This window comes from Papio anubis, chromosome 4, assembly GCF_008728515.1.
Source record: "Papio anubis isolate 15944 chromosome 4, Panubis1.0, whole genome shotgun sequence".
NCBI lineage: Eukaryota > Metazoa > Chordata > Mammalia > Primates > Cercopithecidae > Papio > Papio anubis.
In genome coordinates this window covers 10,053,737-10,080,497 of record NC_044979.1, presented here as the reverse complement: position 1 = coordinate 10,080,497, position 26,761 = coordinate 10,053,737, and the positions used below count along the sequence as shown (strand labels likewise).

At 43.0% G+C, this 26,761-nt stretch overlaps 2 protein-coding genes across 8 annotated transcripts in view; one reads left to right on the top strand and one right to left on the bottom strand.

Annotated features, from left to right (window-relative positions):
* The window catches only part of CUL1 (cullin 1), a 105,263-nt gene that overhangs the window by 76,666 nt on the left and 1,836 nt on the right, over window positions 1-26,761 (top strand). For all 7 annotated transcript variants that reach the window (XM_009204112.4, XM_009204114.3, XM_009204115.3 and 4 more), the window contains exons 10-20: window positions 11,212-11,319; window positions 11,400-11,506; window positions 14,004-14,052; window positions 14,433-14,564; window positions 15,683-15,800; window positions 16,878-16,954; window positions 17,432-17,563; window positions 19,840-19,932; window positions 25,399-25,446; window positions 25,526-25,608; window positions 26,162-26,267. In XM_009204112.4, coding sequence (XP_009202376.1) covers window positions 11,212-11,319; window positions 11,400-11,506; window positions 14,004-14,052; window positions 14,433-14,564; window positions 15,683-15,800; window positions 16,878-16,954; window positions 17,432-17,563; window positions 19,840-19,932; window positions 25,399-25,446; window positions 25,526-25,608; window positions 26,162-26,267 — 1,053 coding nt within the window. The remainder of the gene's footprint in view (window positions 1-11,211; window positions 11,320-11,399; window positions 11,507-14,003; window positions 14,053-14,432; window positions 14,565-15,682; window positions 15,801-16,877; window positions 16,955-17,431; window positions 17,564-19,839; window positions 19,933-25,398; window positions 25,447-25,525; window positions 25,609-26,161; window positions 26,268-26,761) is intronic.
* Window positions 21,278-22,030, bottom strand: LOC103883331 (signal recognition particle 14 kDa protein). The gene has a single exon (XM_021936373.2). It carries the CDS (start codon window positions 21,951-21,953, stop codon window positions 21,570-21,572), a length of 384 nt encoding a protein of 127 aa, XP_021792065.2. The 5' UTR covers window positions 21,954-22,030; the 3' UTR covers window positions 21,278-21,569.

Here is a 26,761-nt window from a genome sequence, read left to right as displayed (position 1 = left end):
TCCAGCCTGGGCGACAGAGTGAGACTCTGTCTCAAAAAAAAAAAAACAAAAAACCACACATTCAGTATATGATGGGTTTATTGAAACATAATCCCAAATTGAGGAGTATTTTTAGCTGCATGATGTAGTCGGTGTTTCAACTCAAAGGGCAAACAAATTTTGCAGATCAAACCGAAATCGTCGTTTCATTTATTCAGCAAGCATTTAGGGCATTCCTGTAGTAGACGTGATGTCAAGAATTCTGAATTAGAATGCCTTGCCTTTGTCCTTGTCACATCTCCATGACCTCATCTGCCTAGTTTAGTGCCTACATTGCATGTCCATTTGAAACTCACCTCTTCATCCATTCCTTAGCACAGAGGTGGCAGCTGTGTAGCATGCATGAGTCACTCTGCCCTCATGCTTTGTTCATCGTAAGCATTACTAATCTAATAGGGTATAATTTCCCACAGGGTCTGGATGTGGCCTCAGAATCCTTCTCAAAGCAGTAAGCAGCCGGCCTGTCTCGATAGCGAGCTGTCTCCTCCTCTGTCTTCTGGATGAGTCAGTGGAGCATGGGAATTCCTCCTCCCTTGGCTCTTACTGTTTTCTGTGCATTTTCTCTGCAGTCCCAAGGCTACCATCTTAATCTGGGCTTCGTCTATCACTTCACTTCCCAAATGACCCCACACCTCTCCCATTCCCATTCATCCCTCATGATAATTAGCAGTTTCATCTTTCAGAAATACCACTTAATACGTTAATAATTTTACTCTGCATTCTTTTCATCCTTTGTTTTAAACAAAGCAGAATAAAGCTCTTCCTTGTGATAACATAAATCATAATATTACACTAAATCAAAATCCTCTAATGAGCCCACATTTTCATGAACCCTGTCTTCCAGTGAAACTATTATAATATCATTCCCCCACCCCGAAACCCTGGCTAATGTCTCTATTTGTAACACAGTCATTCTTACCTTCTGTTTGTCTTAGTCCTGCTTTTAAGGCCAGCTCAAATCCTCCCTTCTAGAAAGAGCTGACCTTAACTCTTCCATCCTAAACCCTATTTGTAAAACTCTCATCACAAGTGTACATGTGTTTATAACTTCCTGTGCTTCCTGTCACTGCACCATAGGTTGTACAGCCCTTGAGAGCGAAGCTCACGCCTCATTACAGTTTTATGCTCTGCGGTTTCGGGCCTAGCCTCTTACCCAGCAAGGATCTGTGGATGGTAATGGTGAAGGCCATCTGCTACAGGGCTGCCGTCTCGGCTCCACGACTCTTGACCCCGCTGCGCGTGTCATCTCAGCTGGAGCTCACCATTGCGTAAATTTGCCTCACTCTACCTTCCTAGTTTTTCTGTCTTCTCTTCTTAGACACAGTCCTTCTTTTTTCTACCTGTGAAATACCTATTTATCTCTCAACACCCAGCTGAAAAGTTTTCTCAATCACATTGGAATGGTAGCATCTCCCCCTCGAAATAATAGCACATTGGACTGTTGATGTGACATGTGTACTGCTTTATGCTTAAATGTCCGTGTGAATGTCCCTCTCTTGTAGCAGAGATGGCTCTATCCAGTTTTGTGTCCTCAGAGCTTAGCACGACACCGTATCCAGAGTAGGGTTTCAGTATACTTACATCTTAGTTATACTTCCCATTGCTCTGAAAAGGACTTGGGGCCGCTTACACAGTACGTGAAATAAAATAGGATAAATAAATCAGAGAGGAGCAAAATAAGGATATGAAGCACAAAATAAAGCTTAATATAATTCTCAAAGTGTGTGCAATGCAGTCCAGTACTCTGGTTAGAGTTAGTCATAATTTGCCCTGAAATCAATGTAGTCAGTACAGAGAGCTTGGCACTAAAGACAGCCAGCGCCGTGGGGTACAGTCAGCTAGTAACGCAGAATGATTTTTCTTGGTGGTCAGAGCTGAGGATACTTTCTCCAGTGGCTCATCCTAAAAAGCATGGTAGTGCCATGGACAGCATCATCAGCAGTACACGTACAAGGAAATAGGATGTCAAGTCCTCGGGTAGTTTGATAATTTTCCATGACACCAACTTATAGCATAATGTCAAAATAAAGTTCAGGAGAAGGGTCAAATAATGCAAGCTTGTAAGTTCTTGTTAATTAATGCTTGACTATACAGTTGATTCCATTTTGAATGTTTAACACATAATTGCTCAGCAATCTGGATGTTACTGTATTCCCCTACAAAGACAGTTTTATAAATAAACATAAATCAGGCTGTAAGAGAATATTTCCTTACTCTTGGTCCTCAGGGCAGAAGTAGCCACAAAAAAGCACCTCTTTGAAACCATATCTTGATTTAGTGTCCTCAGCCTAACAGGTATTGCAGTGTGGCCCAACAGAGATGGGTCTGTTAGATACTTCAACACCCAGCAGGGCTGCTGGCTCTAACACTGGGGTGTTGAGCTGCAGACACTAACTGAGGAGCAGTGTTGTGAAAGTTATTTGCGGTTCTGAGAGAATTGCTGTGTTGAAACAGGAGAAATTTTCAGAAGCTACTCTCAGTAGCTGGCTCCAGGATTGGGCTGATGGTATAACACTTATAAAAGGCAGCACGTCAGATAGAGAATTTGATAGGCAGAAATTAGGTAGCTCTGGCAAGTTATTTTTCAGTGGAAGACTAAGGGGTAAATCCTAGCACCTTAGCAGAAAAAGTTCTGTGATTTGGATTGGGAAGCCGAATTAGAAATAATTATAAAAGCCCAGTCATTTGTGAACTTAGACACAGTGAACAGACTAATTAGTGAACAGACTAATCTGCCAGGTACTTCTGGTAGATTTGAGTTTGGGTTTAGTTGGGCATCCAAGATCCCCTTTGTCTTCTGTAGTTAAGTACATGATTAAACAACTGAGTCTTGATACAAACATTCTGTGGATGGTAAGAGAAGAAAATTGTCCAGTCATTGATAACATTAGCTACAGAACCTTACATTTGGAGTGTATCCCGGCTTGGTTTGCTCAAAGGAGATGGGATACACATCGATAAAACCGGCTTACACACGTAGGAAGAGGGTCAGATGAGAAACTCCTGGACTCTTAGAGCCATAGCTATTCCTTAAAGCTGGCTAATGGGTTTATGGGGGTTGATTTTACTATTCTTTTCTCATTTTGAACATTTGAAAATTTTCTATATTAAAACATTTTTTAAGAAACCAAAGAAATGTGCCGGCTTTGATTAAGTGGATGTTGGAAAGGAGAAAGTGTCTTTAGGACAAAAGGAAGCATAGTTTTGTACAGTAAGTCGAACATTTAATTACACAAAGAACTGATATATGCTGATAATATACATTGATTCAGATAGCATGTATGCTGATCATATACACTGATTCAGATGGCATGTAGCTAAATTTGTGAATTATAGGTACATAACTTCAAAGAAACGAGGATGGTTTTTATTTATTTTATCTTGCCAAGGGATGAAAAGAATAATCATTTTCCCTAAAAGAAAATGTACACAGTTGTCATTTTGGAGTCTAACATAACCAGGCTTTGCTTTTTTTTTTTTTTTTTTGAGATGGAATCTCACTCCGTCACCCAGGCTGGAGTGCAATGGCATGATCTCGGCTCACTGCAACCTCCGCCTCCCGGGTTCAAGCGATTCTCCTGCCTCGGTCTCCTGAGTAGCTGGGATTATAGGCATATGCCACCACGCCTGGCTAATTTTTGTATTTTTAGTAGAGACAGGATTTCGCCATGTTGGCCAGGCAGGTCTCGAGCTCCTGACCTCAGCTGATCCACCCGCCTTGACCTCCCAAAGTGCCGGGATTAGAGGTGTGATCCACCACGCCTGGCCCAGGCTATCATTGTTATATCCAACATACACCCTCCTTTCTCTTAATTGTAGGGAAGACTTTAATCATTTCACAAGCAAATCCACTATGGATGCATGTCCCTACCCAAATTTGACTTTATACCCACATCAACTAAATTGTAGTTGAAATAAGGACTGAAGTAACCCTTGATTGGTTCAAGGCCAATTAGAGACCCTGCCCATGAACTTCTCTTTCCTGTCCATCCTCACTGAGTCAGGCAGCCCTACTACCCATCTTCCTATACACTACTTCTGCTTCTGAACTAACCTAATTATTCCTTTCTGAAACATCATTCTGCCTAGGGAATCTTTTCATTCTCTTCAGAGAAGTCAGTCTTTCCTGGCAAGTCTTAGTTCTACTTTCAAAGTTTAACATTTTCGTCTCTAAACATTCAGCCCCTGAATCTAGTCCACTTACAGCCTCCACATTTACAGAGTACATTCCAAAAGGCTGAAAACAAGGACTTCAGCCTCACCTTGAACTAAAGGAAAATGTAAGTGTCAGCCAGGACTAGGGGAACAACCAGGGGACGTAACAAAGGCCAGAATCAAAATGAAACCCACACAGTGATGGCACTGGGATCAGGAATGTGTAGATAGTAGATCAGAATCCAAAGGCAACAATGACATTAAAAATTTAAAAATTATGGTCTGAGGCGCAGAGCCATGATTCCAAGATAGATACAAATGATTGAAGCAAAAAGTAGCAGCAGGTAGGCCAGTTAAAATAATGAGAAAAGGTTGGGCATGGTGGCTCACGCCTGTAATCCCAGCACTTTGGGAGGCTGAGGTGGGCGGATTTGAGAAGAAAGTATATTCTGCTGTTGTTGGATGAAGTAGTCCATAGATGTCAGCCAGTGATTTGTTATTAATCCTGTGAGTCCCGGGGAACCCAGAGGAACTCCCTCTTCAAACAATGTTTTAGCTGAGTCTGCATGTGTTGGGGAGTTCTCCAAATTAACTCTCATGTAGTATATGATGTGTAGTAAAGGGAAGACTTAAAATGTGCTCATTCCAATGCTCCATGTATATGACTGAAATCCAGGAGCAACTGCAGCAACATTTTTGAATTTAGACCAATAGAGGCTTTGGGGGAGGAGCATTTTCTTGCTGGCATTCTTTAACATTGCCAGGGCATCACCACGAAAATAATGGTCAGGCACGGTGGGTGACACCTATAATCCCAGCATTTTGGGAGGCTCAGTCGAGTGGATCACCTGAGGTCAGGAGTTTGAGACCAGCCTGGCCAACATGGTGAAATCCCGTCTCTACTAAAAATAAAATTAGCTGGGTGTCATGGCATGCACCTGTAATCTCAGGTACTTGGGAGACTGAGGCAGAAGAGTTGCTTGAACCAGGGAGGCAGAGGTTGCAGTGAGCCAAGATCACACCACTGCCCTCCAGGCTGGGTGACAGAACGAGACCCTGTCCCAAAAAACAATAAATAAATAAAAGAATGAGAAAAGAGTACTTACTAAATTGTTAGTGTTTTTGTCTCAGTATTTTAAGTTTTAGACCACGCTCCATTTGAAAACTACACATGCCATTTAAGAGTGATATGAAAAGGCCTATTAAGAAAATGCAAGATTATTTCTAAATGATTTTTGAGGTCTAATGCATTTCGCCCTTATTAATATCGCACCAATGCTCCTGACGCATACAGACTGGCAGGTGGATACCAGAACCATGCCGCCGGTAATTCCAACAGAACCGCTCGGCTGCATACCGCCGGTATCCCATGCCGGGCGGTGGGACAATTCATGAACCATGCCGGGCGGTGGGGACACCACAGAACCATGCCGGGCGGTGGGGACACCACAGAACCATGCCGGGCGTGGGACCGGCGAACCGCGTCGGGCGGTATGCACGAACGGCGCCGGGCGGTGGGACACCACAGAACTATGCCGGGCGGTGGGGATCACCACAGGAACGGCGCCGGTGTGGACAATTAATGAACTTTCATGCCAGGCGGTGGGGGATACCCACCTGAGCACCTTCCCAGATAATGGCTACGCTTGCATCTGCAATACAAGTCTCTGTGGTTTTTTTTCTGAAACCTTTGCTTCTCTATGTTTTGCATGGAGATAATATTACTTGAAGACCAAGTGCTGATGCTAATGGGAAAAACGACACTGCCCCCAAACAACTGCACGATACGTTTTTGTTACTTAATGGGGCCTCATTTCTCTCCCCTTCTTAAGGAAAAATTATCTAGAGGTAAGACTGTGGACAGTGTCGAGCCAGGTCCTGGTGTCCTGAGGTTGAGCGTTGTTGTTGACTGCCTGTCCTCAGGGAACTCTCCTAAAGCTCTTGTAATTGATCTGCTCTCTTTAGCCCTTTGCTGGATGAAAGATGTGGAGGCTGAATGTACCCTCAGAGGTAGTGTAGGCAAGAGCAGCTTTCCACAGACTGTCAGATCTGTCCCCTCAGCCTGGAGAGCACCAGTTTATGTACGCGAAATGGTGAAGGAGGCCCCCCTCGAGCCTGTAGCACCCCAGTATTCCTCTTTAGCAATATTCTTGAATGGTGCTGGGTTATTAGGAAGTGTTCGAGTGTTAAAGTATCACTTGGGATCACAACTGACCCCCAGAAATTGTGTGGAAATATATACCAACTCTCCATGAGATGATGCCCTCCGACCTCTCTGTATGCCATATTTGGTTTACCTTTTTAAGAAAGAGTAGGATAAAAAGTTATGTGAGACTCTTAACGTGTATTTTCTCTTTGTGAAATTGGCTTTTAGAATTATCCTTTTAGTGGAAACGTATGGAATAAAAGGTTGTAATTCAGTTATCATTATTATTATGTTGCTGGTTCAGCCATTTAGGAGATGATTTGATGAATGCCACTTCACTAGGTACTTAGAAGTGTGGCAGTGGTCGCAGGCAGACATGGCCACAGTGGGCAGCACTGAGATGTGCCCAGCAAGAAAGGCCATTAGCAAGGAATTGGCAGGTGTGATTAGTGTTGGGATGGGGTTTGGGTAATCTAACAGCAGGGCAGCCTCGGCCTATCTTGGAAATTCAGAGAAAGCGTCCCTGAAAAAAGTGTTTGAGATGGAGAAAAGAGTTAAAGCTAGCTGGGCAAAGGGGGATCCCAGACAGAACAAAGCCCCTCAGTGGACGTACACACAGCCCATTCTAAGAATGAAGAAACCAGGTATGACCTGAGGTAGAAGGTAAGCATGAAGGCAGTATATGGGCTGGCCAGACCAGGAGAGACCTTGAAAGCCGTGTTGATGATAATTGGCTTAATCCTAAGGTCTAGAGGAAACCAATGGAGAGTGATACAGTCATGGAATCGACGGGATATATGTGCTTGCTGCCATGTAGAAAGTGGGTGAAAAGAAGAACAGTTGTTACAAGTTGTGATGGTTAATATTGAGTGTCAACTTGATTGGATTGAAGGATGCAAAGTGTTGTTCCTGGGCATGTCTGTGAGGGTGTTGCCAAAGGACATTAACATTGGAGTCGGTGGTCTGGGGAAGGCAGACCCACCCTCAGTCTGGGTGGGCACAATCTAATTAGCTTCCAGCGAATATAAGGCAGGCAGAAAAACGTGAAAAGGCAAGACTAGCCTAGCCTCCCAGCCTACATTTTTCTCCTATGCTGGATGCTTCCTGCCCTTGAACATCAGACTCCAGGTTCTTCAGTTTTGGGACTCGGACTGGCTGTCCTTGCTCCTCAGGCTTGCAGGTAGCCTATTGTAGGACCTTGTGATTGTGTAAGTTAATACTTAATAAACTCCCGTATATTTATCTCCTATTAGTTCTGTCCCTCTAGGGAACCTTGACTAACACACAAGTATGCCAGTTAGGTTAGTTAGGTTTGTTGTCATGGTTCAGGTAGTGATAATGGCCCACTGGAGACTGGGCTGGTCGTGGGGGAAATGGAGAGAAGAATGATGCAGAGACGCTGGCTTTGTAACCGACAGGTTTTGCGTTTTGACAGTTGTTAAAACTGGATGATGAGTACATGGGGTAAGTTTTACTGCTCTTTCTAATTGTGAATATATTTGAATTTTTTCCACAATAAAACGTTGAAAAGAAATGGACAGGTTATGTGGATCGAGTGGATTCACAGGAGTCATGAGTGGGAAAGCAGGAACTGAGTCCTGGGGCCCTGACAAGCTGCTGGGTGAGTGGTGGCACTTGCCAAGAAGAGCTCCAGAGAACACAGTACTGGGGAGCGGATCAGGCCATTCATGACATAAGGCTTTGGGAATCCCATGATGGCCCAGGGCAGGCCACATGGGCTCACCTAGGGGAAGTTTGGTGTAGACGTGAATGTGTCTGTCCTCAGTGTAACAACTGCAATCATGTAGGAGTTGAATGAGCCCTGAGGGACAAGCCTGGGAGATGTCCTGTTTCTTACATGTGAAAAGCTCCCGTGAATACATGGAGGGTCCTGAGTCAAACCCATTACTACTTATTTTTTTAAACCTCAAACATTCGTTCTTTGTTTTCTTGAAAAAAAAAACATCCATTTGATCCAGCTGATCTCTCTCCTTACAGTTTTATAACCTCTCTTCATCGTTTACCTCCCAAATGTTAAATCTACTCCCCTTTTGTACATGTTTTCTCTATTTCCTTAAAATTCTCTCCCCTATATTATTCTAGTGTGTTGTCTGCTCCTTGACCAGTTCCTAAATGGCTTTTCTCTGAACCTCAAATGCTAAATTCACATTTTCAAGGCCAGATTTTTTTTTTTTTTTTTTTTTTTTTAAAGAGTCTCACACTGTCACCCGGGCTGGAGTGCAGTGGTGCAATCTCGGCTCACTGCAACCACCGTCTCCTGGGTTCAAGCGATTCTCCTGCGTCAGCCTCCCAAGTAGCTGGGATTATAGGTGCCCGCCACCACCCCCAGCTGATTTTCTTATATTTTTAGTAGAGATGGGGTTTCCCCATGTTGGCCAGGCTGGTCTAGAACTCCTGACCCTCATGGTGCCCGCCTCGGCCTCCCAAAGTGCTGGGATTACAGGTATGAGCTACCGAGCCCAGCCAAGGCCAGTGTTTTGACACACTTCCCTTAGTAGGTTCCATGCGAGTCCTCCCATCTCACCAGCCAGACTGCTGTAGTTGAAAGCATTTTGGAATTGGAGTCTAAAGACTTCTTGACTCCTGGAGATGTGGCTTTCCATGTGAGAAGTTGTTCCTGGCATTCCTTGGGAAATTGGTATTTTTCCAAATTCCAAATCTGACGAAAAATGGCCAAAAAATTTTGAGAAAATTCGGAAAAGTATTATAATTCGGAAACATTATAGTCAACAGGGAGATGTCACTGGTTCAGAGGAGTCCACCAATGACAGATCGCAAGCAAGAGCGTGGAGTAAGTCGATGCTGGCGTTTTCGGGAAAGAGGGTGAAGGCATGTGGCAGGGAAGCCATGCAGGCTGAGTGGTCAGGCTGCCAGGTGGGCAAGGCCTTGTAAGATGGGTCTGTAGCCCCTCTGCTGCTAAGGGTGAAGTCATTCTTGCAAATAAAATAAGTATTAATATTTATATACATAACGTACTACACATAAATCCTGCGAGTGGTCTTCCAAAAAAATAGCAAGTTTTGGAAGCAAATTGAGTCCTTAAATTGGCAGTTTTGACACGCAGTTCTTTGTAGGGCTGTTAACTTGTTAAGAGATCCTGCATGTTACCGTATTTGAAAACTACCCAATAACATTTCTAGCACTTTCTAGTGTTTGAATCCTCGCTGTAGGCTGGAGCACTTTGTAAATACTGTAACAGAAGGAAGGCAGAGAGAAGTATATCTGAATGTTCTGGAATAATTTGATGTGAAATCTGAAAGTGATCTAAAATCTGAATTGGCAGAAGCAATATCTATTTCAGTGGCAAAACCACAATTAGGTCAAGCAGAAAATATTTTCATTGTTTAAAAGAAGCAAGCTTATTGAAATAAGATATGGCCCAACTTGGAGGTGCTTTTGGTTCACTCTGAAGATTAAGACCATCCAGGCAAAGTGGAAGAAGTTTCCCTACGTCTGGGATAGCCATGAAACAAAGAGCAAGGCTATCTGGAAGTGCAGTTAACGCTCTGTGTGTTTTAACATTTTTAGGATGGTAATTTTAAAATAGTAAATATCTGCAATACTGCCTTTGAATATTAAGTGATTTTTATTTGGCAATTATGTTGCATTAAGTTCCCTTTTAATGTTTTCTCTTATCAAATGTTTATGTCAGGTGGAGACCATATTTATATCTTATTGAACTTATCACAATATATTCATAATAATAATAAACCTTGCATTTATTGTATAGAGCTTTTTTTAACAGGAAACTTCTGACTCCTAGTGTAACCCTGTTGCAGAAAAATCATTCATCCTTACTTTTACACGTTATTTTTTAAAAACAAGTAAATCAATCAAATGTTATAAAAAATGCAGACTAGGTAGAATTGAGAATGCTGATTTCTGGCACCTGAGCCCTGCAGATTAATGGATCGGTGTTGTGGAAACACGGGCGTGCCCCAGCGCCTGGGTCTGTGCTTGGCTAGGGGTGGTCGGGAGCTCCCTTCCACCAACCTTCCCAGCCCGGCTCCCGCGCAGCCCGTCTCTGCCGCCAGTTCCTGGCAGTGTGCTTAGCTGTGACAGACAGTTCCTCATCTGTAGAATGGGGATGAAAACAGCACCTGCTTCCCAGCGTGGGCTGTCGCGGCCCCATAAAGGGTGGTGGTGGCGCGCACTGCATGCCCAGCAGCAGCGCTCTTTTTCTTGTTAGCACTTAGCTCAGTCTCCTTTGCTTTCCATTGTCGCTGCCTTCCTTTGGCCACAGCAGCCTCTGCGGCCAGCCTTCGCGTTGCATTTCCATGTTGTTCCTTGTTGCGGGGAGGCCCCTTTGCTGCCCTGCGCCGTGCTCTGCCCCTCTTCCCGTCCTGCGGTGAGGCCCTGACCCCTCGCAGCGCCACGCAGATCCACGCCTCTGGTTTGCAGTGGGTGGGGGACCAGTCAGACTTGCGCCCTGAGCCCCGCTTTTCCTCGCGTTGCCTGCGCAGCCGGGCTGATGACCGACCTGGGCGGCTAAAGGCCTTCTCCAGCTGAAACAGTCCAGACTGTTTAACAAGGAGAAATTGGCAAAGCAGAACTGTCGCTTGGAAAATGCTGTTTTCGTGATCTCTGAGTTTTCACTGTTTTTAATGCAAGCTCAAAATCAATATTTAGTTTTGAGTGTGGAGAATAGATTGTTTTTTATGTATGTAAACAAAATGTCCTATGTGTTTCAGTGATGGTACCAAAAGTATTTCTTGATCTTATTTCTTAACTTTGAAAAGGTATCTATAGCTTTTAGAATATTTTATATACTAGTACATGCATTGTATACATTAATACACAATTTAATCCCCAATAACCACCTTTTGTTTCTATTTCTGCCCCCATTTAAGGACCCCAAAATGTATGTGCAGACAGTGCTTGATGTTCATAAAAAATACAATGCTCTGGTAATGTCTGCATTCAACAATGATGCTGGCTTTGTGGCTGCTCTCGATAAGGTAGGTGTGTGACGGTTGTGACTTGCCTGTAGTATATGTGGATGGGGCGTTTGTCTCTAACTGTATTCTGTGTAACACAGGCTTGTGGTCGCTTCATAAACAACAATGCGGTTACCAAGATGGCCCAGTCATCCAGTAAATCCCCTGAGTTGCTGGCTCGATACTGTGACTCCTTGTTGAAGAAAAGGTATTAAATGACCCTATGTTTTCTTAGTCTGCCTGTTTAAAATCTCAGCTTTTATATGAGGAATTAAAACTTACATTACATTTTACATACATTAAATTGTAAATTTTGTGCCTCATGAGAAAATGCTTGAACGTAATCGTCTTTCCGGTTGAAAATCCACCTTCCCTCCCACTGGCTGTTTTGAAAACAGAAGGTGTCTCAGTGTATTGTGCGACTTTGGTTATTCTCCATCCAAGTACTAACCCGGCCCCACCCTGTTCGCTTCTGAGATCAGACGAGATCGGGCACGTTCAGTTCAGGGTGGTATGGCCGTAGATTACCTTTGTTGTTCTGTGTAGTTTTAAATTTGTTTTTGTTAGATGAGTTTCTGTTGCTGTTTCATATTCTTTACTTTTGAATCTCATTTCTCAATTGATATGTTTTCTAATCAGTGTATGTGTATTAAGATCTGGAAGCAAGATAATATATAGCTTTCTCCTCTGCGTTGTGTTTTGAAGTTCTCACTGATTGTTTTGTTTGTGTGTTCTGGTTTCTCTCAGCTTCTTTCACTTTAAGTTTCTTTCAGTTTAGAGATGCTCTACTCCAAATATCACAACAATACGTTTTAAAGATTTTAATGAAGGAAGCCAATCTCCTTCTGACTTTCTGTTGCAATAGTTTTCCCCACTCCCAAATTATACTGGTTTTGATATTAATAAATTATATTTGAAACAGCTCTTGAAGGCTAGCATAACCCCAATACAAAAGAGACCGAGAATACCCGCACATACCAGAATGAAAAGACTACAAACAAGTGTCACTTGAGAATAGAGTTGCAGAATTCTTAAGTAAAATATTAACAAGCCAGATTTACCTGTGAACTAAATAATAAGTCTTCAAAACATAGTATAGCTTTCTAGGAACGTCAGGATAACCCAGCAGTACCAAGTCTGATGTAGTTTACTACATTAACAGAGAGAACTGTGTAAAAACTATGTGGCCTTTTTGGTAAATGATGGGAGAACATTTGATGAAAGTCAATAGCTTTCTCTTAACCCAGTTTACCCAAGGCCAGTGAGAAACACTTGAGTGTTTGATATTTTTTTTTTCTTGTTTATTGCAATAAACAGGAATATTTATTCCTGGGTTAGTGTGTAATTTAACAAGTCGGATCCTCTCCAGAAATGAGAAGGGGCTTTAAATTGGAAGGCCTCTTATGACTTGGTTTCATTCTGGGGGGCTGCATATTGTGACTATGGAGATATTCTACTGGGTCTTCAGTTTGTTTGACAGAACACTTAGTATCGTGGGGTTTTTTTGGTTTGTTTTTTTGGTTTTTTGGTTTTTTTGAGACTTAGTCTCACTCTGTCACCCAGGCTGGAATGCCGTGGCATGATCTCGGCTCGCTGCAACCTCTGCCTCCTGAGTTTAAGCGAGTCTCATGCCTTAGCCTCCTGAGTAGCTGGGACTACAGGCATGCCACCACACCCAGCTAATTTTTTGTTTTTTTGTTTTTTCAGTAGAGACAGGGTTTCACCATGTTGGCCAGGCTCGTCTCCAACTCCTGACCTCAAGTGATCCACCCACCTCAGCCTCCCAAAGTGCTAGGATTACAGGTGTGAGCCACCTTGCCTGGCCTTAGGGTCCTTTTTATCCCTTGTCTTTTCATAAATGTCCCTGGTTAAGTCTACTGATTACTGGTTAAGGCCACTGATGCAGACAGAATGGCAGAGACATTTCCACAGCATCTATTTAACGAGTGTGTGTTGGGCGCGTGGAGTCAGGGAGGCACTAAGTTAAACTGCTCCAAGGGAAGAGGAACACCCCTAACCCAAGAGTGCCAAGAATAGGGCTGGCTTTTCTGAACCAACTGTTCTCCAGTTGGAGACACATCTTCAGAGTTTCTGTGGTGGCTGATTCGTTTTCTATGAATCAGGGGTGTTGTTTATAAAGCAGTCTTGTAGAAAAGACCTGTACAAAACTTCATCTACCTTTAAGTCACTTTTGAATTATTGTTTGTTCATAGAGTGAATCAGTTGTTAAAGGACAATCATCTCTTGTACATATAACTACAGAGGGCAGCAGTTTAGTAGGAATTTAAACCCGTTCATTATCTTTAATGACTGGGCCATGAAAGGGAATCTATGTGCCTTTTTATTTCTCCAAAGTTAAATTACAGCGGACTAGAAAGCAATTGGTAAAGTGAATTTCCTTTACTGAAGTTTAAGTGGATTATCTTAAAGGCAAACTTCTTCAGAATGTTTTTGGAAACGTTTTATAAATATCTCCTGTTGGTTTTCACCTTGGATATTCTAAATGACTATTTCATAATCTATTCTTCAATGATGAGGTTATGGTATGAGATTGCCAATTTGTAAGGAAAGTCAACCTTCCCTCTTCCTCTGCACTCATCTGATGAGAACTGATCTTTTGAATGCTTGAACCTGCTTTCTGGCTGAGTGGTGCTTGTTTAAATGTACTGATGTTTTAAAACATGGTATCTTTTTTAAATTTTCAGTTCCAAGAACCCAGAGGAGGCAGAACTAGAAGACACACTCAATCAAGTGGTAAGTGCTTCATGATCATACCCATTTCCAGTAGCTGTGTATTTCACAAGCTGTTTGTCATGTTATTTATAGAGGGCCTGTGAAATGTAAAAAGTAATAATCATCGATTTTATTTTGAATCTATGGTTTTACTTCCTAAATTGAGTTACTACTTTTAGCATTCAGATTTTTCTCAGTAATAGTCCAACTCACTGAATTAAGGGATTCACAAAACTTTCAAGACTCTGGGGTGGAGTTTTGCCATCATAAACGCTGGCGTACAGACCTGCCCAAAGCCAAGGGCACATCTTGGCTCCTGGCTTGTGGCCGGTGACAGTCGGCTCTGCACTGTCGGCTTGTGTGTGTGCTTATTAAGTGTGTTGTCTCGGTGGCTTTGCCAGATGGTTGTCTTCAAGTACATAGAAGACAAAGACGTATTTCAGAAGTTCTATGCGAAGATGCTCGCCAAGAGGCTCGTCCACCAGAATAGCGCGAGTGACGATGCCGAAGCCAGCATGATCTCCAAGTTAAAGGTGAGTTTCATCTTCCTGAAAAATCCCAGCTTCCGAGTCATTATTAAAACAGCTCTTAGTCTCTCCATGTTATGAGGCAGGCAGAAGAGTTTGTGCAGTGGTTTGTACAAGAAGCTCTGCCGCTGCTCTTCTGAAAGCCTCCCACAACTATCGCTCTCCTCTCGTTGGGCCCCAGTGCCTTCCTGACCCCTTCCCCCCAGTGCCCCCCCGTGGGGCTTCCATCCTACCCAGGCCTGGCTGGGCTCAGCTCACCATCTGTGGGGCCTCTCCTGCCTCCCACACCTTTGGCCTTGGAGCGCATTCACATTGTGCTGGCCTGGAGCTGAGTGGAGGTTTTGTTTGCTCTGGGCTTGGTTACTTTGCTGTCGGCAGCTCTTCTTCCGCCACCTCCTTTGCGCACCTGTTTGTCAGCGCTGTCGACTGCTCTTATCTGACTTGGAGCATATTTTACTGTGACCCGAAATTATGTGGGTATCTTTGTCAGCGTGGGCTGCCGTGAGAGAATACCATAGACCAGGTGATTTAAACAACAGAAATTGTTTCTCACAATTCTGGAGGCTGCAAGTCCGAGATCAGGGTGCCTGCTGATTCGGTTCCTGGTGCGAGCCCTCTTCGGCTGTGTAGGCAGCCACCTTCTTGCAGTGCCTCACGTGGCAGAGAGCGCAGAGCTCCTCTGCGTCTCTTACAAGCACACCAGTCCCGTTGTGAGGCCCCACGTTCAAGACCTCATCCCTCCACATAGCATCACATTGGAGGTTTGGGCTTCAACACAGGGATTTTGGGGGCACACAGTTCAGTTTCTGGTAAGAGATAGAGACAAATTATTTCATCACTGTATTCTACCATAGTGCCAGGACACCTTGCTCTTAGATGCTCATAAATTGTGCGTGAATTGTGTGTGCAAAGACTTCACTGTGCAACATAGAGTTGTGGGGTTTTCGACAGTGTATTAATATTAATCCATGCATATTTGTACTGTAAAATATAGCAAAATGTTACTAGCTTTGCTAGTAGTTCCATATAATTATATATTGTATACTCTGATTTCTCTGAGAGTCCCTTGTATACATTTATATTTTTATACAAATTAATAAGACAGTCACCTGGGTTCTTCTCAGCAAGCTTGCGGGTTCGAGTACACCTCTAAACTTCAGCGCATGTTTCAAGACATTGGCGTGAGCAAAGATCTGAACGAGCAGTTCAAAAAGCACTTGACAAATTCCGAACCCCTAGACTGTGAGTATCCGTGTGTCTGTCTGTTGTGTTTACGGCAAGTTCTTTGTAGCAAATGAAGAAATGACAAAGTATTAGGTGAAGATGGGAGGGACGTTGTCAGAAATTCAAGAACTAAGAATCAGGAGATTCTTCCCAAATGCCCAACCCTCCTCCCCCAACTCCCGTGTGACCTTAGGAGAGGACAGCCCCTGAAGTGGTGTCAGCTGTACTGGGGCGAGGTCACCACCTGTTGGGATCTGGGGAGGGACTCACAGGCGTGGTTTTGTCTTGTAGTAAACTTTAGCTTGAATCCATTCTAGCATTTATTTTAATGTTCCCTTGGCCTGCATAGGTAACAGTCAAGCTAAAGACCTGTGGCTTCAGACTGGGATTAGGGATCAGTACAGGCAGATACAGGTGATTCGGTTCTCCAGGAGAGGCAGCTGAGCTGGTATTTTAAGGCCTCGCATAGTAGTAGAATGGCAGATTTATGCTTATGTCATCTTTTGATCATCTGTGTCTTTTTAAATGAAAAATGGAGAGTTTTATTTTTCCCAAATCAGGATAACAATTCCTTTGTAAACCCGGACAGTTTTGCCAGTGGGCTTTTTAACTATCTGTGAAGATGAAATTACTGTTATAATTTATAGACCATGTGTGTCTTTTCACAGTAGTAACTGAAACACACACTGTACTGAAGTTAGCGGTTTTCTCCTGCTTGTAAGTTTCCATGAGTGTGGGGCTGTGATGATGCCGGGCCTGGCGAGCCCAGGCGTGGCTTGAGTGGACTCAGTGATTCAGGACTGAAAAGGAAAGCAAGGGAAGCAGGGCAGGCATGTGACAGCAGAATTCCGAGGTGGAAGCGAAATGAAGACTGTCACTCTTTGGAAGAAAAGAATATCTGGCTCTTGCGCTTTTTGCTAATTTTAATTGAATAAAATGTTCAATTCTTAATTTTATATTCAAGCAGGATTTTTATTTAATGTGCTTTTTAAATAAAGAGCAACCTACATTCATCTGAAATGATTGAATTTTTCAATTTATAAACGAATTAATGTATTCCAGAATGTTCACTCTCCCCTCTCTTCCGCCCCCCAGTGGACTTCAGCATTCAAGTGCTGAGCTCCGGGTCCTGGCCCTTCCAGCAGTCGTGTACGTTCGCCTTGCCGTCAGAGGTAAGGATGGGTTTATCTGCCGTCCCATTAGTGCTAGGCGGAGGGTGGGGCGGGGCAGCCTTCGCTGTGGAAGGGGATAGGCCTGCAGACGGCCTTCCTGCCGGCTGGCTGCGTCACAGTGAACCGTGGGGCAGCACTCAGGGAAGAGCCCTGTGCGGTGGGGCACGTCTGGATGTCTAAAGGTGGGCTGGCTGGCCCAACTCTACACACGTTTCTTTATTGTAATTAGAACCTAATTAGTTGTGTAATGAACACCTTGACGAACCTGCTGGTCTTGAAGTATGAACCTTTTTTAAGATCGTACCTTCCAGTGCTTAAAGCGCTTTACAAGAGAGGCAGACACCTGGCGTTTGTATTTTACTTTTATATAAGCACTGACTTTGTACTGTAGGCTTGGAACAGTGTGCTTTGCTTAGAAACGCTGCCTGTAGGACGTGGTGAGATCTGTATTCCATATAATGCTGTCCTTTTATCTAGTTGGAACGTAGTTATCAGCGATTCACAGCTTTCTACGCCAGCCGCCACAGTGGCCGAAAATTGACGTGGTTATATCAGTTGTCTAAAGGAGAATTGGTAACTAACTGCTTCAAAAACAGATATACTTTGCAGGTAAGATCACGTTTGTGTCTTAAAATGTTTCTGTTCTAAATGAGCATAAGGTAAATTATAGAAATCATTAGCAGTTGACTCAGCAGCAGAATCTAGAATTCAGCTTCTGGTGAAATAGTGGCAAGTTTAAAGCATGGAGTTGTAAGAATCAGAGGAGCCAAATTCCAATTCTTTCTGGCTGGGGAACAAGTTATTTAATGATTGTGAGCCTCAGTTTTCTCCTCCATTCATGGGATGTTAGTGCTTATACTTGGGAATTGATGTGAAAGTTAAATAAAGTATTTAGTTAAGTGTTTGGCACGGCTCCTGCCGGACACACATCAAGTGTTCAGGTAGTGACTTAAAACGCTGGAGTTGCGTGCATTTAATTATAACAGCTCTCCACTTTTGACAAAGCAGTTTCACATTAACAACAGTGCTTACAACGATATTGAGTATAACCTAGTTTATAACTGTGTAACTAAGAATATTTCCATTTTGTAGGTGAGAAAACTGAGGCTTGGGTTAATTGAAGTGAATTTCTCTGAATCCTAGCTTATCTGTAGCTGAGCCAAAATTTCAGTTAAAGTCTTTTAAAGTTCAGGCTTGGCTGATGTGGTGGCTCATGCTGGTAATCCTAACACTTTGGGAGGCTGAGGCCAGAGAATCGCTTGAGGCTAGAAGTTTGAGACAAGCCTGGACAACATAGCAAGACCCCATCTCTATAAATTTTTTAAAGTAAAAAGAAAAAAAAACTCCAGGCTCTTTCTACTTCCACTTTTGTACAGAGTGGGCTTCACAAGTAATGGCATAATTTAGTCTCTGAGAAGGTTTCACCAATAAACTTCTGAGAACAACTACAAGTCTATGTTTAAGTATTAAGAAACTTCAGAATGGGTTGTTCTGCAGGCTCAAGCTGCTCATTAATTTAAACTTTTCATAAATCTACTCTGACTTAAAATTGTTAAAATGCATAGTATTGTTACGCTGGCTCCAGAGGTCTTTATCAAGTTGAATGTTTCTTACTATATAATTGAAATTTTGTTTCATTTATCCCTAAATATTCGTAGAAGAATCCATGTGTTTGACTCTAGTACCTGGAATTTCAGTGTCCAGTTTTTGACAAGGCGGAGGCTTTGCCTAGGGTGTGTCTGCCATGTTAAGGCAGCCAGGAGCGGGCCCAATAGAAGACATTAGCAACACACTCATTCCCTTGTGTCTCTGTTCAAGGCCCTGGAAGCACTGTTGTCTGTGGGCCCCCCTGAAACAAGCATGTGGCATTTTTTGTTTGTTTCTCTTTTCATTGACTGAGGTCTTGGCTGGGCGAGCAGTGGCTGACAGTCATGGGTCATTACTTGTTGCTGTCGACTATGCAAGAAAAGAGGGAGAAGAGAGGAAGGAGTCTTCAGGGGCATTCATTCGCTCGCACACACTCAGCGATCAGGAACCAATGCGTGCTACCTGTCTTTAGAAGATACTTTAGGGCCGGGCACAGTGGCTCAGCCTGTAATCCTAGCACTTTGGGAGGCCGAGGCGGGCAGATCACAAGGTCAGGGATTGGAGACCAGTCTGGCCAGCATGGTGAAACCCTATCTCTACTAAAAATACAAAAATTAGCTGGGCGTGGTGGTGCTCGCCTATAGTCCCAGCTACTCGGGAGGCCGAGGCAGGAGAATCCCTTGAACCTGGGAGGCAGAGGTTGCAGTGAGCTGAGATTGTGCCACTGCACTCCAGCCTGGGTGACAGAGCAAGACTTTGTCTCAAAAAAAGAAAACCTTTAGTGCACTTGCCATTTCATACTTTACTTACTTTTTTCCTACTTTCATAGTAAAGTACTTAGGATTAGAAAACCAAATATAATTTGATATTTGTGTTGTTTTACATCAATAATGTGCCAAAAGATAATACTTCTTAGCTCATGTGCCAAAAACAGATTTGGAGATTGATGCTTAACATGTCCACATATACCAGGTGTGTGTATATGTGATTTTCGCTATAAACGAGTGGGGACATACATATCTATAGTATATATCCACATAGACAATACATTTTTTGAAAAAACCTCAAATTATTTTAATGTTTGAAAACATGGAAGATGAATGACTTTGGGAAGATGTTGCATTGTGGTGGCATTGCCACGTTTTATATTCCGTTTTAAATAGATCTGCGCTTTGTTTGTACTTGTTTAAAGAATTTGTTTCATAAATAAGTTCTTCAGACTTAGGCCATGTATTTTTGGAGGTGTTTCCATGCATTTAAGTTTTCCTTCTTTTTCTTTTCTATGGGGGGCCTCAAAGGCATCTACATTCCAGATGGCCATCCTGCTTCAGTACAACACGGAAGATGCCTATACCGTGCAGCAGCTGACCGACAGCACCCAGATTAAAATGGTATTCTCATCTCAGCCTCTTCCTTCTATCGAGTGGCCATTTCCTTGTTCTCGCGGATATTGTTAGGAAAGATAAGGGAGAGGATATGGGCATCTTTAATTTGAAATAGATGTTTGCCTCATGAATATGAATATGTTCTTATTCCAGGATTTTAATGCGCATTATGAAAGTCTTAATTTTAAAACTCAGTGTTGAGCCAGGCATGGTGGCACGTGCCTGTAGTCCCAGCTTCTTGGGAGGCTGAGGCGGGAGGATCACTTGAGCCTGGGAGGTCGAGGCTGCAGTGAGCTATGCTCATGCCACTGTACTCCAGCCTGGGTGACGGAGACCCTGTCTCTTAAAAATAAAACTCGGTGTAACACACACATACTCCTCATCCATGCATTTCCCTCATTCATTTAACCAGTTCTCAACTGTTTCTCCAGCTAGGCTTTTCTTACTAAGCTTAAATTTCCACCGTAGTATTATTTTTCCTGCTAGTCATATTTTTTATTGAGATATATTTCAGATAATAAAATTTCACATAACATAAAAGTCATTTTAAAGTGTACACAGTGGTTTTCAGTATATTCACAAGCTTAGAGAACTACCACCATTATCCAATTCCAGAAGGTTTTATCATCCCGAAAAGAAACCTGCATCCATTAGCAGTAACTACCGACTAGCTCCCAGCCCCTGACAACCATTAAGTTCCTATCAATTTGCCTGCTCCAGACATTTCATATAAATGGAATCATATAACACATGACTTTCTGTGCCTGTTTTCTTTCCCTTAGTGTATACTGTTTGCAGGGTTTGCCTATGTTATAGCGTGTGTTGGTACTTCATTTCTTTTTGTGGTCGAATAATCCAGTGTATAGCTGGACCACATTTTATTTGTTCATCAGTTGATGTACATTTGAGTTGTTTCCAATGATGAACAATGCTGCTGTGAATACATGTTTTCAGTTTTCTTGGGTGTATACCTAGGTATAGAATTGCTGAGTCCTGTAATCACTGTGAATGTTTTGAGGAACTGCCAGACTGTTCCATGGTGGCTGTGCCATTTCATATTCTCACCAACAGTGTATGAAGTTTTCAGTTACTCCATATCCTCTCCAACATTTGTTATTTTCTTTTTTAAAAAAAATTATAGCCATCCCAGGGTATGAAGTAGTATCTTGTGGTTTTTACTTGCATTTCTCTAACAACTAATGATGTTTAGAATCTTTTTTGTGTTTATTGGCCATTTGCATATCTTCTTTGGAGAAATGTTTGATCAGATTCTTTGCCCGTTTTTCAGTTGGGTTATTTGTCTTTTTGTTGTTGAGTTGTAAAAATTCTTTTTTTTTTTTTTTTTTTTTTTTGGTAAACAGACATGTTTAATGATAGCTTGCTCTTCACAGAGATGTGTACAGAGACTTTTAATCTATAATCCAGGAGAATATAACCATGCAACACAGACCAATTAACCAAATGCAAAATAAACTAGATTCTTACCACAACTACCCTATAAACACTGCATCTGTTCTTTCCAAAACGACCCTAATCTTATGTGAAAACACCTACTGTGGGGGAACCAGAAACCTAGCTATGTGGCCAAAAGGAAAAAATAGCAGTTCAGTGGTTAATTGGTGAAAGCAGGAAATTTGTGCCCTTTACTGTGCTGCTGTTGCTGCTGTTGCTGCTGCTGTTGCTGTTGTTGCTGCTGCGGCAGGTGCTGCTTTGGTCTTCTTAGTTTTGTTCTTTTTGTCTCTCTTCTTCAGCCCATCCATGTTAGCTCTCAGTAGGTTTGAATGAGCCATCTGAAACTTACTCACTTCCTTGGAGCTCACCACAGTGCTGATCTTCTTTTTCCCATCGGTAGCTCTTAACAGACACTTGTCTGCGGGCTCAAAGCCCTCCACAGTACCTTTCTTTGGAATGGGTTTGGTTCGACCGTCATACTTCTCCAAGGTGATATAGACGCTGCCCGACATCCGGCACTTCTGGAAAAGTCTGGTCAGCTCCATCAGGAACTGCTCGCTCTCCAACACCACCATCGCGACGACGCTGGCTCGACTTAAAAATTCTTTTAATATTCTGTATACTAGATCCTTATCAAATACGTAATTTGTAAATATTTTCTCCCATTCTGTGGGTTGTCTTCTTACTCTCTTTCTTATATACACATTTTTAATTTTAATGAAGCCTATTTTATCTATTTTTTCTTTTTGCTGTTTGTGATTTTGGTGTCATTTCTAAGGAGTCATTGCCTAGTCTGAGGCCAAGGACTGTTCTTTCCCTGTTGTTTGGTGCTGACAGACTTGTCAAAAGTCAGCTGGCCATGGGTATACATGGCTTTATTTCTGGATTCTCAATTCTTTTCCAGTGATCTCTATATCTATACTATGTCAGTATCATGCTGTCTGGACTACTATTGTTTTGCAGTAAATCTTGAAATGGAGACCCCTAACTTTGTTTTTTCACCCCAAGATTATATTGGCTATTGTGAGTCCCTTATGTTACCTTATGAATTTCAAGATCAGCTTGTCCATTTCTGCAAAAAGTGCAGTTGAGATTTTGATAAGGATTGCACTGAATCTATAGATTGCTTTGGGGAGTGTTGCTATCTCAACAGTATTTTAAGTCTCCCATTCCATGAACATTGGATGTCTTTTCATCTATTTAGGTTGTCTTTTCTTTCAACTGTGTCTCGTGGTTTTCAGTGTATGCATCTTGTATTACTGTCAATTTATTCCTAGTTTATTATTTTTGATGCTAATGTAAATGGAATTGGTTTTTAGTTTTTTAATTGAGACAGAGTCTTGCTCTGTCTCCCAGGCTGGAGTGCAGTGGTGCAATCTTGGCTCACTGCAACCTCTGCCTCCCGGGTTCCAACAATTCTCCCGCCTCAGCCTCCCAAGTAGCTGGGATTACAGGCACAAGCCACCATGCCTGGCTAATTTTTTGTTTTTAGTAGAGACAGGGTTTCACTGTGTTGGCCAGGCTGGTCTCGAACTCCTGACCTCAGGTGATCTGCCTGCCTCGGTCTCCCAAAGTGCTGGGACTACAGGCGTGAGCTATCGCGCCTGGTGGAATTGTTTTCTTAATTTCACTTTTTTCTGGTTTTTTTTGAAACCAGGTCTCACTCTTGCTCAGGATGGAGTGTAATAGTGCAGTCACAGCTCACTGCAGTATCAAATGATCCTCTCTCCTCAGCCGCCGGAGTAGCTGGCACTATGCCCAGCTGATTTTTGTATTTTTTGTAGAGATGGTGTTTCACTGTGTTGCCCAGATTGGTCTTGAACTCCTGGACTCAAGTGACGTTTTCACCTTGGCCTTCCAAAGTGCTGGGATTACACAGGCATGAGCTACCATGTCAGCCTGTTTCACTTTCTGATTGCTCACTGCAAATGTGTAGAAATACAACTCATTATATTTTGATTCTATAACATTGCTAAAGGTTTATTGGCTCTAATTTATTAGCTCAAATAGTTTTTGGGGGGATTCTTTAGCGTTTTTTGATATACAGCCATATTATCTATAAATACAGACAGTTTTGCTTCTTCCTTTTCCTATTTGGCTGCCTTTTATTTCTTGTGTGTTTGTCTTTTTTTTTTTTTTGCCTGATTCTTCTGGCTGGAATTTGTGGTACACTGTTGAATGGATGTGGTAAGAACAAGCATCCTTGTCTTGTTGCTGCCCTTACTGGGAAAGCTTCCAGTCTTTTACTGTTTAACTGCGATGCTAACCAGTGACGGTGTTAGCTGTGAGTTTTTACTAGATGTCCGTTATCAGACTAAAGAGGTTCCCTTTTATTCTTAGCTTATTGAATTTTGTATCATGAAAGAGTGTTGTAGTTTGTCAAACTGCTTTTTCTACTCTGGCGAAGTAACTGTGCTTTTTTTGTCTGTTAATGTGGTGTATTGCACGGATGTTGAACTACCCTGCTGTTTTCAGGGTGAATCCCACTTGGTCATGGTATCTAATCGTTTTTCTATGTTGTTGGGTTTAGCTTGCCGGTGTTTTCTCGAGTTTTGCATTTATATTCATAAGGGACATTGCTCTATTGTTTTCTCAAGATGTTCGTTTGGTTTTAGTGTCTGGCTAATACTGGCCTTACGGACTGAGTTAGGAAAGACATTTTGAATGACTATTTTGTAGTCATTCTTCAAATTACTGACAAATATATCTTCAAATTCTCATAACAAAATGAGTTTGTGCCTTTGTAGGTTGGAGGCTGGGTTGCCCCCTAGACTATGGGGAGGGCTGTGCAGACGGGCCCTGAGGACAGGGCTGACGGGGGTGACTGTCCAGTCGCAGACGGGCCCTGAGGACAAGGCTGACAGGGGTGACTGTCCTGTCTTCGCTTGGCTTCTTCTGATCAGGGTTCTCGGCCACTCTCCGGACTGGTTCTCAGTGTTAGAACTCCTTCAGGAGGCAGCAGCTGCTCTCTCCTTTCTGCCTACAGTAGATGTTGTCCAATCAGACCTGGCTCAGGAGGTGGGCACCCCCGCACCCTACTCTAGATGCAGCTGGCAGTATTGGAATGCCTGCTGTGCAGCTCTGGGTCAGTTACTAGACTAGAGAGAGGCCTCTCACTTTGACAGCTTTAACCACGTACCCTCAGACCAGAATGGGTACCCATTATGATGCCAGGACTCCACTCTCCATGGGTTGTAAGAGTCCGTGTGACTGTGTGAGTGCCCTCAGGCTGGTCCCCTTGGATTTCATAGGATCATAAAGCTGGGAGGCTGAAGGAGGGCTGGGAAGCGTTTACCACACCCAGCGTTCACAGATGAGGGGCCACACAACGTGCTTGAGTGCATCAAAGCCAAGCTGACGAGGTCGCCTGCCGCTGAGCCCCATCGTTCTCATGAGCAGGACATTATTTTCAGTCCTGCTGGGCAGCTCTTTAATATTTCTTTTGTGATGATCGGTGTCCAAGATGAGCTGTCAGGAGCTTAAGAAGTGAAGAGGTTCCTCAAGATTTCACTGTGCGTGGCTTCCAATACAGGTTCAACATCTCTAATCCAAAAATCCAGATTCCAGAATGCTCCAGAATCCGAACGTTTTTGAGCACCAACATGATGCTCCAAAAAAAAAAAAAAGTGCTCATGGTGCAGTTCAAATTTCGGATTTTCCAATCAGGGCTGCTGAATCTGTAAATCCAGTACAGTCTCCCGAATCCAAATATTTCCAGTCCGAGGCATTTCAGATAAGGGTTACTCAACCTGATTTAAGTATAACAGAATTGTTCATTTTTATTATTGGGTGGTCAAGGCCAGAAAGGGGTTGATTTCACTTCTAGGAGTCAGGGTGGAAGGAAGCAGTAAATTTAGCAAACTTCTAAGAAGTACCAACTTTTTTTTCCTTCCAGCATATTCTTCTTTTTGGGCGATTTTTTTTTTTTAATGGAAAATGGACCATGATGTTGCCTGTGGTGGTTATTGCAAAGAAAAATGCATTGTCCCTTTAACTTCCTCTTTTTCTCTTTAATTGCAGGACATTTTGGCGCAAGTCCTACAGATTTTATTAAAGTCAAAGTTACTGGTAGGTTTGTGCACTTTCTATCTTATGCTAGAAGAAAGCCTTTTCCTGAGATTATATAGTAACACTTGTTTTCTTACAGGTCTTGGAAGATGAAAATGCAAATGTTGATGAAGTGGAATTGAAGCCAGATACCTTAATAAAATTATATCTTGGTTATAAAAAGTAAGAAAAATCTAATAAATAGATGGCCCTAGACCATAGACGTGTCCCCCGGGAGCCCTAGCACAGATCTCAGTATTGTTGTGAACCGAGGGAGACGGGGACTCAGTATGAAGCGACAGGCACTAGGCTGGGAGTGTGAGGTAGGCCTTCGATTCCATTCAGCAAGCCTGATGTTTCTCCAACTCTGAGCTGCTGGGTTTTTTGTTTATGTATTTGGCACATAAGTCTCCTTAAATGGCTCATCAGGAAAGTTTGGACCTTTATGTCCAAGTGGCTTGATTTTATTTCACTTGACAAAATTTGGGAGAGCAGATTAAGGACCTGGATTTTCTGTAATGTGGATGTCCCTGTTAATGGCCAAGTAGGAAACTACGCTGTGATCGGACTCTGCCCAGTGCTGGGTAGAGGTGTTTTCACATAGAGCTCACAGAAATCAACGCTCCCCTCTGTCTGGGGAAGCAGGGGCACTGCTTAAAGGTTGACAAATAGAAAGCAGCCTTCATTGCCTACCTTTTAACATGATAGTGATCGGTTTCCTCCATTTTCTTGATAGTAAGAAATTAAGGGTTAACATCAATGTGCCAATGAAAACCGAACAGAAGCAGGAACAAGAAACCACACACAAAAATATCGAGGAAGACCGCAAACTACTGATTCAGGTGACTTCCTGTATGCCTGTGCCGGGTGTGCGGTCCCTCACGCAGGGATGGCTCGCAAGGACGGGCGGGAGCGGGGCTGACTCAGGAGTGATTGCCAGATGAATGGCTCTATGATGGCAGAAGGTGGCAAGGCCGAGAGCCAGGGCCTTGTTATCTGAATTAGTCCTTTATGTCACCAGGCAAAACAGGGCAGTCCTCTTGCTCTACATGTTGGAAAGCAGACATTGTGGCAGGCCCAGCTGAAACGAGGGGGAAGGAGAGTGCTTCAGCGGGGAGGATGGGCAGCTTCCGAGGCCTTGACTTAATTTTGTCTCCTTTTTTTAATGCTTTATGGTTGAGTTAAATTATTGAGGTCACATTGCTCAAAAGACCAAAACGTAATGTTTGCCACGTTAGAGTTGAAACATAGGCGAGTAGAATTGGTTGCCTCTCCCGTCTCACCGGCAGGACGCTTGTTGCCCATTAGGAAATGGTGATCCTGTGCGTAGCATTGG